This window comes from Patella vulgata, chromosome 5 (genome assembly GCF_932274485.2).
Source record: "Patella vulgata chromosome 5, xgPatVulg1.2, whole genome shotgun sequence".
Taxonomy (NCBI): Eukaryota; Metazoa; Mollusca; class Gastropoda; family Patellidae; genus Patella; species Patella vulgata.
The window spans coordinates 62,562,132-62,579,347 of NC_065883.2; the positions used below are offsets into that span (position 1 = coordinate 62,562,132).

General features: G+C 34.3%; 1 protein-coding gene across 3 annotated transcripts in view; it reads left to right on the top strand.

Annotated features, from left to right (window-relative positions):
- Window positions 1-1,441: 1,441 nt before the first annotated feature.
- LOC130012819 (endothelin-converting enzyme 1-like) overlaps window positions 1,442-17,216 on the top strand; it is a 32,329-nt gene continuing 16,554 nt past the window's right edge. Inside the window, exons 1-5 of one of the 3 annotated variants that reach the window (XM_056100770.1) lie at window positions 1,442-1,591; window positions 9,643-9,806; window positions 12,339-12,469; window positions 16,073-16,276; window positions 16,860-16,979. In XM_056100770.1, the coding sequence (XP_055956745.1) occupies window positions 9,674-9,806; window positions 12,339-12,469; window positions 16,073-16,276; window positions 16,860-16,979 (588 nt within the window). In that variant the 5' untranslated portion in view covers window positions 1,442-1,591; window positions 9,643-9,673. Of the gene's footprint in view, window positions 1,592-6,768; window positions 6,902-9,642; window positions 9,807-10,017; window positions 10,806-12,338; window positions 12,470-16,072; window positions 16,277-16,859; window positions 16,980-17,216 lie in introns of those variants that run through there. The other 2 variants (XM_056100769.1, XM_056100771.1) reach the window with 2 other exon arrangements.

Here is a 17,216-nt window from a genome sequence, read left to right on the forward strand (position 1 = left end):
TCGAGTGGACTTAAACCCCATTTCTCTCTCCCTCTCTCTGGCCGGATCCAACCTTGTGGGTTTTCTCTGGGTCCAGTTTCCTCCCACTGGTAAAGACCCCTACGCGCAATTGAATTATTGAAATAAAATTGAACCATGTGTTAGTCCCGAAATGACCTAGTTTGTGAGAGTGGAGTTAAACCCAATTTCTCTCTCTCTCTCTCTCTTATTACTCTTTCTAGAAGACCTGATAACACTCCTCATTTAAGGAGTTTGTGTATCACTGAAATTAGCTATAAGTATAGGTTAATGCCATGCACAGGGCTGTGTATATTATACTTATTATCATTCCTATAGAAGACCTGATAACACTCCTCATAGGTGGATGCCATGCACAAGCCTGTGTGTATCTATATATATATACTTGTTACCATTTTTAGAAGACCTGATACCACTACAAAATCTGTTAGAGGGAAGTTAGGAGAGAAAACCCTTGAGGTTGGGCAGGGACCCTACTCTTTCACATACAAACTTGTTATTCAAACCATGCCACTTGACATGATCTAACGCACACACACTAGACCCCCCAACCCCCCCCCCCCCCCAAAAAAAATAAATAAATAAAAATAAAAAATCTGTTGGACTTGTGAATACATTTATTCACTCTGCTCTTTTGACATAAATGTCCATTCTTACTTTAGCCAGGATTTTCCAGCCTGGTTTCCCCTCGTCAGTGACATGGCACATGGTCAAGCGTCTAGTTGTTCTGATGGGATGAAAAACCAAGATCCACCAGTATACTTATTGGTGTGCTCCTAAAAGAATTACCCTTGACAGATGGAATTCAGTAAAGAATAGATGAAAGCGTCGCTACCCAGGTAAAATTTCCTCCCTCATAGCACACTGCATGGTGAATCATGCCTGTTGGTGCAAAGGGTAGGACATTAAACCCCATTTCAATTCCATTATGTCACCTCTTAATCATAGATATAGTCTCCTTTACATCCAAGGGGGTGGGTAGGTGGCACATTGGTTAACGCGTATGTCAATGATGTCATTGATTCAAGTGGTGGGGTATAAATTCCCTGCTTCTATGTCGCCTGTCCAACCTTGATAGTTTTTTCTGGGTCCCCCGGTTTGCTTCCAATGCTAAAGACCCCTACACACAAGCGAAATACTGACATAAAATTAAAAACCATATATTAGTTCCGAAATGAAATAGTTGGTGTCGAGTGGATGTTAACCCCATTTCTCTTCACCTTTACAGGTGTGATTATATAGAAAATATGTTAATACTAACAAGTCTAGGTTCACAAATAACAACATTATTTGATTTGTAAATAATTTATTACTATTATAGCAAGATGTTACATTGTGATATGTTATATCAAACATATATTATTGATTTCATAGATAGATACTTTCTTCCAGCTGATTCACCTATTACTCTGTATACAGCAACATATGTATGGTATTATCAACATTATCCAGTGATGTGTATGAATTACAAAGTTTAACATACACAGGTCGACATTGAACAAATGATATCTGAGCTGTGCATAACATGTTTAATTAAAGATTTCATATATGGATGTCAAGTTTTTATAAAATGGTAAGTACATTAGCTTACAGCTGATCTTGATAGTCATTAATTACATACTTATATACAATAGTCCCCACCTGTAGACTATAAAATATAACGGAATAAACATCCACGTGCGGTTTCACTTATATTGTTAGTTTGGCTTCAGATGACCTTAAATTTACTCTTCGTAAATACCAGAAAAATGGTAAACAATGCACATTGGCATATACACAGAGTAAAATTTTGACTGGTGCGATACCATTTTATACCCATGCTAGCCATAGCAAGTTATAACCACTTAAATTGGTTATATGCGAACTGGGGCACATTATGGGACAGGCTATCGTCAGAATTAGGATCCCGCCATGGGAAGGGGGTTCCGAACACCCTGCCCCAGAAAATTTCCTCCTACACTTATTAGTATTCCAACTGCCAATGAGTACACGGGACCTCCGTTTTTCGTCCCATCTCAGTAACTAGACGTCCTCCATCCTGCACCATTGACCACTGAAAACGACTCTAGAGTTTATAAAATGTAATACAATTGCAAGGGAAACCAACTAAAAGAGCTACATCTAACAAGTGTAACCGATATTCATAACTACTGAACACCCGAATAGGTGTGAGAACGTGCCCTTATCTTGTCTTGGTCGATGTGACGCAACCCTTGGGTTATTTGTCACTAGTTCTCACAATGTTTACCTAATAATAAGAAGAGGTTGTTAACATATAATGTCTTTAATATCTTCAATAGATAATAATGATTATACAATATATATAGTAATTATGCAATTATGAAAATATGCAATTATGAAAATAAATATGCAATTATGAAAATAAATATGCAATTATGAAAATAAATATGCAATTATGAAAATATGCAATTATGTAATTATAAAGATAACGGTAATTGTATAATAATTGAATTACACTAATTATCATCAATGATAATACTCTTGTACGAAGTATTAATGATCGTTCACATTCGATAAAATAACCTTTCGTGTTCATATTGAATGTCAGGAACAAATAACTTAAAAGTTCGCGTTCAGATCTCTAGTAATATGGTTACGTCATAACCAACATTAATAATGAGAAAGCATCTCAAACTTTTTAATTATCACCCATCAGCGTTCTAGAAATATTATTTTCATAATTAGTTATTACGGACACATGATGCCATAAGCACACGACTATTGTATCAATTATACTGCTATGTACGAGTATGTACTTTATGCATTTCTATTTTAAAAATATATATTTAAAATGTCTAAAACCTTACATCAGCATAATATTTAACTGAACATAAGCTAACAATAAAAATTTACATGAAAGATATAATCAGCGTACTATGTAGCTGAATAATATAATGAAAATGAAATATATTGAACATAGCATGGCTTACCTAATAATAAGAAGAGGTTGTTAACATATAATGTCTTAATGCCTTCATGGGATAATAATGATTATGCTTCTTGAGTTTCTGGGTTTATATGCTAATTTTGGTTACCAATGAGCGTGCATACTAAAGTATTTAATCCGTTTCTAATTGGGAAGATTATAATCCAGACAAAGACATGCTAACCACCGTTGTTTAACTGGACCAGGGGGATTATCAATTTAAAAGAAAGCTAATTAATTGCTTGTTAGTGCACAACAAAAATATATTGTTTGTTGCACACTATGACAATACCCTCCCATCCAGATGGATGAAAAAAAACTTTTGTACGCAAAAGTAGTCATTCTATGATCAGAAGCATAAAACAAAATACAACACAATAGTTACAATTGAAATATAATGAAATTATTAACAAAAAGTATAATTGGGGGAATATTCCTGTGCAAAACATTTGGGTGGAGTGATGTTAATTTTTATTCTACACAATTCATCTGTAGGACTTCATATCTACCATAATGTGAAATTAAAATATTCACAACAAACAATATATTTTTGTTGCACACTATGACAGGAGTAATTGTTGGGTGTTTTGGATAAGCTATACCACTACTAGTGTTATACTGCATTTACACCAAAGGGTGTAACTATTATTGGGGAATAAATCCTAGAACTGTTTTAATTTTACAGCGTTTATTGGGTTGCAAAAGTGTAATCGATATTCATGAGTAATGAACACCAGGATGGGTGTAATTGTGTGTAATTGGGTGTTTGGGATGAGCTACACCTCTACAAGCGTTTTATTGCATTTACACCAACAGATATTTTAATAGAGACACATTCCTCTGAAAAAGTTGTCAATTTTACACCGTATCTTGCGTCACAAAAGTGTTTGTGTACTCCAATTTAAGTGTTTTTGTAAAATATAGCGTTAATTGCATTAGTACCACAACTATACCTCATTTTACAGTGTTTACTCATAACGAATATAAGTCTTCCAGAACATTATCATGTATAATAATCTTAATATTCTTTTCATAATGCCTCAAGTATAGATTATTAAATCTTGTATACACTTAACGACGTGAAAATGTTCCAAGCACTATATCTTGATTAATTATTCTTAATTCAGGTGAGGTGTATAAATGAATAAACCACATTATTCAGCTAAGTTATAAGGATATTGATTTTTTCCTCATGATTTATATTCATTGTAAATTGATACAGATTGTCTAATTGCCCAACAGCAGCTGAATTTGAATCAACCTGATGGATATTTGTCAGTTTAATGTTATTCTAAAATAAAGCGAAATAGCCGATGGTCTATATGTAATCTGGGTCGGGCTAAACGCCCTATACTAGTTGTCATAGAGATCTATAGCCAATTTCAAGTTTTCTGAACTTAGAAGTCGTTGGCTTGAAATAAATATCCAACAAAACAAATAACACCCACGTTGGTGTAATAATTAAAATGGAAGTGTAATTTACAAAACATCCTTGAGGGGGGGGGGGGGCGGGGTAATTGCTTAATCTACACCCACGGGTGTAAACTATTACACTGTCGGAGTGCAACACCCATCCAAATGTAGTGTTTCAGGCAGGTTACACTTCTGACAGTGGCAACTAGTTTCTACCTGAATTAATGAAATGTTATCAGTCTACACCACTAAAGGCTAGGGGTTACCCCTATTTAGGTGGCAACTAGTTTCCACCCGAATTGGTGTAAATTACCTTATTATTTTTAACAGTGTAGTCTATAGGCTATAAGACATATTACAAGTCATATCTAACGGAAGTTAAAAATTTAATGACGATTAATTAAAATTCCGACGTTTGAGATTTCATTTTGGTGGCATTTTGCATTTCTGCCATCATGAATTCTTGAATTTTATTTTTGAAATCAGAATTTAACCCAGCCACACCGAAAACCATATAAATGACATATCCAATAGGAAAAAATGACGATTAGGCCATTTGGGATTCCATTTTGGCTGCTATTTTGAATTGCTTCTGTATTGGATTTTCAAAATTTATCTTTAAACTCAGAGAAATCAAAAACCTTATAGCTAAAAGTCATCTTACGAAATAGTTGGCATGAAAAATACATTTTTTGATTTTTTGGGGGGTCCATGAAAAATACATTTTTTGTGTGTTTTACTTTTTTTTTTTGGGGGGGGGGGGTCTAATTCGTTATTTCAGCACATTTAGCCTCCATTACCATTTGTGTTTGAAGAATTTAGATAAAGAGTTATTCCCCCACCATTAAAACACACTGATTACGAGATAAAGCTCCCCGAAACTTGTTGAAGACCGCCACATTGAAATGGGTATGAGTTTGAGTGAAAAATTAATCAAATTTTAATAATAAATATATTTTTCACTTTAGTTCGCATAGACAGCTTCATTCTGACCTTTATTTCATGGACATTGACAGAAAACTATAGCAGGTAGGATAAAATTGAAATAACGTCGGTGTCCATCTTTGATGGCGTCATAGGGAATAACCTACCACGTGGTGAGTGTCCACCCAAGTCCAAAATACTGACTAAGCCACCTATGGGTTTTGAGGTCGCAGAGTTCAATTTCTATCCAAAAAACTAATTATGAATAGCCCAGATGGGGTAAATTTAAAACGACAATGAAAAAAGAATCCAATATGGCGATTTTTGTTCTTTTGGATATTCTTTCGAAAATAAAGTTTTCAGAGTTACTGAATTCAATATTGGGTTCAAAAATTAATTTCCGATAAGATTGTCTATTATTCATTTCACAAGTTCTTGTGATTGCCACAACAATACTGTTTTACATCAGCAGTGGACACTATAGATAGAAATATACTAGGCAGAAATGAACCTGTGGTTAATGTCGGTCCTAATGATCCCCAGTGGCGGATTAAGCTCCACCAAGGCCTGAGGCGGCAGTTGCTGGAGGGCCTATTCAGTTTTTAAATAGGGCCTATTTAAAATGGCGTGGGCCTAATTAATTTCGGGTCAGGGCCTATGTTGACTCCCGGTGGGCCTAAACCCAACCCCCCTATTATAACATTCATTGTCTATGCGTTTTTAATCGTATCAGACAAGTCTAAAAAAATTTTTTTTACAAAATCTTTGGGCCTGAGGCTGCAGCCTCATCAGCCTCACTGATAATCCGCTACTGATGATACCCCAGGGGCTGAGTGTTAGAAAAACTGACTGTAAATTGTGCTTTATAGAGTATATCTTGGTGTTTCTAGCTTCTGCACATATTTAACTTGCGGCAACCTTAGCAATTCATCAAAAACGACGTAAATTCGTGAACATTAACTAGTTTAGGGACCCCTGAAACTACCATACTCCTGTTCAGCCCATCCCTAAAAAGGGAGGGGAAAGATAGGATGTTAAAACGTGTTGCAAATTTCTGCATATCAGTAGAAATACGCCATATAAAATGATAAATCGTATATTATTTTACAGGTGCAAAATAGAAAAAAAAAGATAGAATTTCTGCTTTGTTAGATGAAAAATTCAAAATATTTAATTTAAAAATGAATAGAGAACTTTTAATTATTTTTATATAACCTCAGAAAAACTTTAACCACGTGCTTGACGGATTGTTTATGGTTTATTATTGTGCTTTTGGACCCTATGGGTCTTAATTACGGTCCTGCTTTTAATAAAAGGCCCGAAACAGCAGGGACATATTGAATATTATTATAGTTGCAACATATTACGTGTATGTTTATATTACTCCCAAATTCTATTCAAGAGGCAACGTGATCTATTTTCTAAATGACCTCATATTTTATAGTATAATTTTCTATGTGTATTATCCAATAATAACCATACTCACGTCTTATGATATCGTATCACCTTGACATTTTTGAAAGAAAAATTCTAATGCACGACTGTGACTATACTGACTTACGTGTGGAAACACTGAATAAAACATTACATGAATAAAAGGTATGTCTTTTAGTTATTTCTCTTTTTCTTCTTAATAATAATAATAATAATAATAATCTTTGCATTATATAGCCAACTTTAACCTTAAAAACAAATATTTCTCAAGTTCTAGGTATATTGGCAAATTTTATTTCTACGCTTTTACCAAGAAAAACATCTTTACGGCGATATGTTGGTAAATTACGTAAAGTTCAAACATGATACATTTTACAATACACCTCATGTATTAAGAGAATTTGAATTTTTTAAAAATGTTGATTATAATACTCGTGAAACATTTCTACATAATATGATGAGAAAAAAAACGATAAACAAGGTTATGTGAATAAATAGCCGAGGAACAAAAATAGAATGTGGAATCTTTTTTTAGATTGTAAATTCAGTTCGTGTCAAACATAAATGAAACCAGAATACTCATGCACAGAAAAGTAACATACACAGGTCTGTTATACGTATTAAACCATAAATACGGTATTAATATAAAATGTTCATACATAAAATGAAATGGGGTTTAACGTCCTACTGTTCTGCTCCGACTGGGCTAATGAAGAAGGAAATGTTCATACACTATAGTAGTATTTCCCTGTTGATTAATAAACCATATATAAAAATATGACGTCGACGACGTATTCATACATTATATTAGTATCTCCCTGTTTGTAGATTAATAAATTATATTCCATTGTGATATAACTGATAAATTAGTGATAATACCTCTTAAAGGGACAATAACACTCTTGCTGGCTTGAAAGCTCCAGAAAAAAAATAATATCTCTATCTAAGTACTAGATGTTTAAGTGTCCTACCTGTTGTGTAAATTATCCATTACATCCTATTTTACTTGTCCAGAGGGTTCGAAAATATTTTTAAATCGAAGTTTCATTTGAAAAGGTTTACGTTAGACGTTTCAAACCATTATGTTGAATTTTTCAAATTTTTTAAATAAGGTGTGTTAAGATGAAATTTGTATCATCAATTAATTGAAATATTCTAAAATAGTACAATTTGTTGACCAGAATAAAGATTAGGACATATTATTCAGTTACGACAAGAGTGGTATTGAGCCTTTAAGATCTGTAACATGATGGTTTTTTTTTTATCTATTATACCATTTAAATATATATATATTTTAATAAAGACAAAATATTGTCATAAACTGGGCCTGCGGTGGGTTATTATTTTTAACAGCATTTGTTCTATTATAAAGTTTACAGGTGTGGGATATTTGCCTATTTAATATTAATAAAGTAGTGATAAATTAATAACTCTAAGGACATTATAGTGGAATATGGAGCAATATCTATCGATGCAGGTGTAAAAATAAATAACACTGTATATTTTTATACTGTAAGTGAGTTCGCGCCTTATACATATTAATAAAATAATATTATTGTTTTGCTTGGTTCGCACCTGACAGATTTGAAGGTACAATAATAAAAATAATATAGTACCGTCGAAATGAATGAAATGGGATTTAACGTCCTACATTTCTGCTCCGAATGGGCTAATGTAGATGGAAAAATTTGATGTTGCAATAATAATAAATATAATATAGTACCGTCGATCCAGAAGCGGAGCCAAGGGGGCACAGAAAGTGGCTGTTTTGTTGCCGATCGGATCGAGGCGAGGAATTTTTACTAAACTGGGTTTCTTTTACGTTTAATGTACAACATGTGACATTTCTAAACAAAGTCGATATCTGGCAACTAGGAACGGATTAAGAAATGAAATGAAATGAAATGAAATCAAATGACGTTTAATGTCCTATTACTGTGTCCCGACTGGGCTTACGACATATAATTACAGGGCTCAAATTCCTACTGCCAGTGGATCTTTTTTACGTGCACAACAATGTGTACATGGGACCTCGATCTATCGCACCATCCGAACAACTATACATTAACCCTTGCCAGGTGCCCCCTAACTGTTGTGCAATCTGACTTTTCGCGCAGATAGGTAAAGAGAAAAACAAATTAATATATCATCTGATTGGCCAAATAAAGTGCCCGAAATCTAATAAAACACTAATTTTACTTTTCTTTTAATTGAATACCAAGAATTTGTACTGAATTGGCTATTTGGTGCGAGATTTTTTGGGCATCGATTATTATTATGAATGCAGCTGCAACAGCCTGATTGGATGCTCGGTATTTAAAGGACAATATTGGTGCCAGTCATTATCACATATGCGATAGAACTGGTTAAACACGTTGCAAATATACTTAAAGATCATTGCTACGATAGCTGTGTTATTAAGACTTCAAGAAAGGGAAGTGACGAACGCAAAAGGAAAACACGAGTTATCCTTCTATGTAACTGACTGAAGTGGCGAGTGATAACAGATACATGGGCGAATTTCTGCTCACTAATATTTCCTTCGAAGACCAAAAATTGATATATGAGACTGTGGGAGGATATTTGACAATTCAAAAAAATAATTGACTGTCACTTGATAAGAGAAAACGAGAAAAATAGAAAAAGTCCGTGCATTACCATGTTTTTATTGAGTATAGAATGAATAAAAAAAAGGAATGTACGCCCAACGGGCTATTTCTATTTTTCTCGTTTTCGTTTATCTAGTGACATTCATTTACTTTTATGAATTGTCAGATATCCCCTGGCAGCCTCTGATATCAACTTTTGGTCTTCGAAGGAAATATCCCCCCAAAAAACAACAAACAAGATGGTTCTCTTTATTAACTTTCGCACAATATTAAAGTTTGTCTTTTTTTCAAAATTAGATTTTAAGAACATATTTGATGTAGATTGATAATGCCTAGCGATAGAAACAAACTCCTGCCAAACGGCGGGAAAATTGATTCTGCAGAGCGGGAGACACGTGGCAATAGTTCCGACGCAGAATCAGACGATGAAGGTTCCTGGAATTCAGAAGAGGATCTATTTTGTAAGTTAATTTGCTGTGATGTTTTTTATAGATTCTAAACATCAGTCGATGTATATTCTTACGTCATAATTTGACGTCTTTCATGCTTAATCTAATAAGCTTACGGGGCCATGTAAATAAAATTGCTGTTGGCAACAATAACTTTGATAAATTGTCTGATAAGGAAGACGTATATATATATATATTACGGCTGGATAATCGTAATGTTAGCCCAATTTTCAGGTCGCGCAAAAGCAGTGATGCTTGACTGTCACCGTGTCACACAACAATCCGTACAAAAATAAACTTGTTTGTGGCGAAAGTTTAACAGGATATGATTATGAGGATTGATAGTGTTTGTAAAATGGAGGAACTTTGTTAAGTTATTCACGACAGTGATTCAAATTATATACCGTGGACTGTGTTATTTTGTTTAGTCTAGAAGTGAAGTTCATCATGTAAACAAAAGTTATAAAACTTGGCTTACATTTTATAATCAGAATTTGTCTTGAACGTACATCAGTTTATTCGTAGACTTGTTTTCAGTCATGAAATCAGAGGTAGTAACTAGCGACGTAACGAGTTCAAACTAAGTCTCTCTTCCTACAAGAAATTCTGTTTATTTAAATTAATACCAATTTCATCATAGTGGAAATCATTTCAGACACAGGTCAATGAAAATGTTACTGACATAGGATGAGAGCTTATGTTTACAAATAGAAATATATACCGTAAATAATAGCCCATTATATTAGTGTAAATGATAACAGTTTATATCAAATTTCATGATCAGAATAAAACCGATGTAGATAAATTTAAATTAGATATTTGATATTCGGTAACAATTTTAGACTCTAAGCTTACATTGATCGGGTAATGAAATATGAATAGGCCTATAATTACAACCAAATAGTTGTTCAATGAATGGTGATATTAAGACCTCACCAGTCAATAAATTGAGATCTAGAATTATGGCAGACAGCTACAGATATGAAGCACTCAGTGAAGATCAAGAGGAAGGTATTTTTTAACTTTCATTAAAAATGATCGAGGTATCAATAAGTGTTAGGCTTAATACCAATTAATTGATATAAGATAATGCTAATCTCACCAAGATAATTCCAATTTCGCTAACATAATGTAGGCCTACATATATCATTTAATTCAACTGAGCCTAGAAATAAATCACCTGTCTCTAAAAATGTCGGCCACATATTTTGTTTTTATTGGGCACAATTATTCTCCAGGATCTCATTTCAGTAACTTCACTGAAGTACATTATATGACTGCCATAATTGAGTATTTACATGAGTATGTTTTGCTAACATATGATTACATAAAATACATAAAACTATATTGTAGCATTTTATCAATAAAAGACTCAAATGACATCAATGATTTTGTACGTCAACTGCATATGTGCAAGACTATCAACTGTCTAGGCCATCAGATGACTCCGAATTTAAGTAGATTAGATCGGTTCGGCCATTTGATGATTTCATTTAAAAATGGAGAAGCGAGGCTAAGTCTCGAACAACCTGTACGGTGGTTAAGATAGTAAACAATCAATGCACACATCTGGTCAAAACTACAAACAATGATAACTTCGCCCAGAATAAAGTAATTTGAATAACATTTTCAATATAATCGTTTTGCATTATTTGTTTTTAACTTGTATAACAAGAACTGCCAGCTCTCTTACATAATGTATCTTTAACAAAGACAGATGTCTTAAGTCTTTTTTCTGACTTTTATGTACATGTATATAAGTTTAAGGAAACAAGCCCAGTTAAGATATGAATGACTTTGTCTTCCACTGTTGACACAGTAATCCAAAAAGGAAACTAAAATTAGTAAACAAGTCTCCTCACTAAATTGAAATAAAACATGAGAACAATACAATTCAATACTTTAATTTGATTTAAATCTTGGATATTTAGTTTCCTTAAGCATCTGGGATGGAATTTGATAATAAATTAATGAGATATACAAGAAATATTCAATATGGAGTCTGAAATGAAATGAAATGAAATGGGGTTTAACGTCCTACTGTTCTGCTCCAAACTGGGCTAATGAAGATGGGCATACGCTATACAGTGTGCTATGAGGGAAATTTTGACCGGACAGCGGCACTACGGCCTACTCTTATATCGAATTCCAACTGTCAATGGATCTTTTACGTGCACGCCAATGTGTACACAGGACTTTGTTTTTTTGTCACATCCGAACGACTAGACATCTGTCCTTGTCACCCTCCGTCCTGCATCACTGACAAGGGGGAACTCCGACGGAAAATCTGGATGAACTTTCTCGGCCAATGCAGGGATCGAACAATATGGAGTCTATCAGGGTCTATAAACATAAATTACATGTATCTGATTCTCGAATCAGACTGATAAAATATCTCAGTAGAAAATGACGAAATCTTCTGATTATACTGATTATTGTATGATTTTTCAGATCAGTTGATAAAGTATCTTGATGGAATGTACTAATAAATGTTTAATATGGGGTCCATAAGTGTATATGAACATTTATTATATGATTTTTCAGATCGGAGCGATAAAGTATCTCGATGGAAAAAGAAGAAATGTCCTATTTATCCTATAGCTTTGATTATATTGATTATTGCCACATTATTGTTGACCGGTTTCATTTTATGGGATAAACACAATAAAAAATCTGTAAGTATATCATCTCTTCTTTTTAAAGGGTGGTCTAACGAGTACAATTTAAATCATACGGTCTGTCATTGAGTCATTTGGCATGATATTGATTACCAGCTAGTATATGTGACAAGGAGCAAGACTGCCTGTCCAACCTCATGGGTTTTCGCCAGGTCTTCTGGTTTTCTCCCACTGCTAAAAGACACCTACGTGCAAGCGAATTATTGAAATAAAATTGAACCATATGTTAGACCTGAAATGACCTAGTTTGTGTCAAGTGGACGTTAAACCCCATTTCTCTCTCTCTCTTTTTGTTTTGAAGTTATATATTGTTACACTTACCAAGTAAGAGTATTTAAAAGTTCCTTATTCTTGTACCCATTCCGGGGGGTTGGATGGCCGAATGGTTAACACGCGCGCGCTGTATCATACGGTCTGTCATTGAATCAACTGGCGGGGTACGTAACAAGGAGTAGGGTCGCCTGTCCAACCTCGTGGGTTTTCTCCGGGTCCTCCGGTTTCCTCCCACTGCTAAAGACCCCTACGCCCATGCGAATTATTGAAATAAAATTGAACCATGTGTTAGTCCCGAAATGACCTAGTTTGTGTCGAGTGGACGTTATACCCCATCTCTCTCTCTCTCCACCCATTTCTGAAATGATTCCCACCCTGGGTTAGATTTTTTGTGTGGTAGGGATAAAGCTTGTGGATTTGAAAAAAAATAATGAACCGATATAGTAGTTTCAATGCAACAAGAACACATGGTACAATCTCCCACGGTTCTATCTACTAGCTGAGTACCTCAACATGAGGGGGGTTGGATGGCTGAATGGTTAGCGTGTGCACGCTGTATCATAAAGTCTGTCATTGAGTCAACTGGCGTGGTTTCGAATCCCCGGTTGTACGTGGCAAGGAGTAGGATCGCCTGTCCAACCTCGTTGGTTTTCTCCGGGTTCTCCGGTTTCCTCCCACTGCTAAAGACCCCTACGCGCAAGCGAATTATTGAAATAAAATTAAACCATATGTTAGTCCCGAAATGACCTAGTTTGTGTCGAGTGGATGTTAAACTCCATTTCTCTCTCTCTCTCTACCTCAACATGAGAAATTATACCAGGGAGCACATTGTCTTAACAACCAGATTACTGTGTTTACCGGGTGAAATAGGGTCTTGATGGCTGTATTAGGGTCTTTATGGCTGAAATAGGCTCTTGAGTCTTGATGGCTGACATAGAGCCAAATTGACATAAAATATAGCTATGCGGATCTCAGTGTTTGGTACTTAAATTTGATAGGGTTCCTCCTTATATTTGATAAATATGATGATGATATAAAAACATACTGGAAGAAATAGAGCTATACTGGCATAAAAACATACTGGAAGAAATAGAGCTATACTGGCATAAAAATATACTGGAAGAAATAGAGCTATGTGATCTCAATATACTGAGTTCTTCCTTATTCCCAAATGCAATATCTTAATGTACGGTACATTTGAATAATTTACTAGTGGAAATGTAATTTGCCAATTTTATGACATCAAAAATTAGATTTTGCTTTTGGGGGGTACTTTTAATTGTTAGTAATATATACTTTGGACAGACCCTCTGCGATTCCAAAAACAATGTAACATATACGATTGACTTCAACTAAAGGTTATATTCCAGTCAATAATTTATATTCTAGCTATTGCAAATATTTCAATGTTAAGTCGATATAATGGTGAAAATGTCAGATATAATAGACTGATTTCACACACCATTTATGATAATATACAGGGTATATCCACTATAACCACTACAGGTTTGATAACCTGCTGTAAAATATTGATTTTGAATCTTGTTTGTCCTTCAGTATAAGTTATGAGGGAAATTTAATAGCCCATTTAATTATTTTATTGTGTGTGTTTTTTTTAAAAATTCTGAATGTTAATTGTAAGGTATATAAGTTATTACATTTCTACTGTCGATTTATTATAACAAAGCAAGTTCCGATAATATGATTCGATGTTGTGTGTGGATTGTGTTGTTTAGAGTTTTGACATGTGCACAAAAGGTTGGTTAAAAATTTACCTTCTTTGAATAAATGACCACAACATGGCAAACAGTTTTAAAGTCGTAATTAATCTATGTAAGTCAGAATGAGGTGTCATCATAAAGTAGCTTTTTAATCGTACTTATTGTTGAATATACATATTTATTTAGAAATTCTAACATACTCTTATACTTACAAACTTCTTGATTAATGGCCATAGATTATCTCTCTATGATGCCACTTACAGTAAACAAATTAAAGAATTAGAGTTTTTAAAGTTGTACTTGAGGAATGTGGAGTTTTTAAGATTCAAAAATTTTATAGATGATATTTTAAAGGAGCTAAGTCGCTAATATTTGGGACCTAGAAATTGACACAAATGGGTCGCAACGCATACAATAATGTAATATGAATGTATATAAATTGATTTACATTCAATCGTTTCTTTTTTACTGTAATTTCTAATCAGTTAGGTTCAGCGACATACGCCAGTATTCTCAATCGAATTTCAATCTCTAGCTTCTGGTTATTCCAGTCTACGCCGATAGTATTTATTGGGCATGCTCTTCAGATAAGAATATAGTGTCACCGTTTGACATGACTTGTGGAATATGCTTAGCCTCGTTTTTCGAGTCCCTTATTACAAATAGCTCTGAAACGCATTATGGTACACGATTCGTGTACCAATTGTAAAATGTTTATTTTGTCTTAAATATTAGTCTTAGATATCAGAAGGCCGTCTTTTCCCGGTAAGATCACAACATCAATGTTGATTTAAACCGACAAATAAATCGTGTTTTCAATGTTGAAGATTTTTGATGATATTGAGTTAGAGACTTAGCTACTTTAACTCCGTACAGTGGCTGGATGCGGTTGTTTGTTTTTTTGTAAATTAATAACAATATGACTACTTTAACTTTGATTGGAATGAAATAGTATTATATTGATTATAATATATATATATATAAGTTTTGTTTTACTCATTCATTTTTTTGGCTTACCATATCGATACAGTAACATACACTTGATTATATGCTTTATCCCTTCTTCATTAGCCCAGTCGGAGCAGAACAGTAGGACGTTAAACCACATTTCATTTCATATGCTTTATCTATTGATGTAACATTTGGAACTAAGACAGACTGTTATTACACCAAACATATAAAATCCATTGAAACTGACAATTTTATTTTTCACCCAATCAAAGATGGAGTGCATAAAACATTTTGTAAACATCTTTCATATATATGTATTAGATCATTTTGCAACTACCATGGGGCTGTGGTGGGGGGTGGGAATGATCTAACTCGTATGCTTTAGATCAAAAGATCAAGGGCTTTTCTCTGTGCTCTCCAGTTTCCTCCACTGCTAAAGACCATATGTGACTGCCAGAACGACCTAATTTGTGTTGAGGGGACATTAAACCCAATCTCGCTCTCTCTCTCTTTCTCTCTCTCTCTCTCGGTTGTGAATTTTGCATAGGCAGTGACATTCTTTTATGCTTACCAGCATAGAAATTGGTATTTTATTTTCTAGCAAAGAAATTTGTATTTTATTTTCTAGCAAAAAAATTGGAATTTTATTTTTTAGGTAGATCAACCATGTCTAACAGAACAGTGTGTGATGAACAGTGGCTCTATTATAGCTATGATGAATTTATCCGTTGATCCTTGTACAGACTTTTATGAATATGCATGTGGAAAATGGATTAATAATGCTATAATACCTCCAGACACATCGTCATATAATACATTCTATACTTCATATGAAAAAATTAATTTAATTACACAGCAGGTAAGTTAAAGGGATGCTCGATTGCCTGTCCAGTTTATTCCGAATTGACAAAATTGAAATCAGGTGACACAGAATTCAGTCCTGTCACAGTTCTGTCAGTCCCCACAAAAAATGTGGTGTGAGTAGAAGCGTGACATAATTATACACAAGCAATATGTTTCAGCTGTCGTGGTTGGTTGAGAATGAGATATTTTCTTATGCAGTCGGTACATGCGTTATTGCCCGAAATCCCCCTTTCACTCGGTTGTCACTATTTTTGCGATTGAGAGTATCCCCAAAGAGGGATTTTAAATCCCTTGCAAACTACCATTTAATCACTAGAAAAAATATCAGTCAAAACATGGTTCCGTTCCGTTCAAGATATACAAAGATTTGATGGACTGAAAATTTCGTAACATTCAGCTTCCTCTGCAGACGACTTAAGCAAGCCAGACCTATTTTGAAAAAAAAGAATTATTGGCTTGTACATGACTTAATAGAGCCAACCATAGACCGTTCTTCTACAATAAATATACTGAACCTCCACTGGAAGAAACAGTGAGAGAGAGAGAATACTGTAAAATGATATCTCTCTTATTTATAGTTGTTAACTGAAGAAAATGGAGAGCTCAATTCTGAAGCAGTTAAGAAAGCTAAGGAATTTTATCAAATGTGCATGAATGCAGAACAAATAGAGAAATTAGGTACAACTGAAGTCTTAAAGGTAAATTATCTTACAACAATCTATCTTGGTTTGAAAATTAAGTAGATGACAGTGAGGGCGGGGGTGGGGGTGGGGGGAGCTAAATTTCAAGCTTTAGATCATAAGATCTGTAATTTTAGTCAAGTGGCATAGTTTGGTAGTTTGGATCCCACACTTTCCCAACCTCATGGGTTTCTCCAGGTTCTACTGTTTTCTGCCTCTGCTAAAAATCCTTACGTGCAAGCGAATTACAGAAAT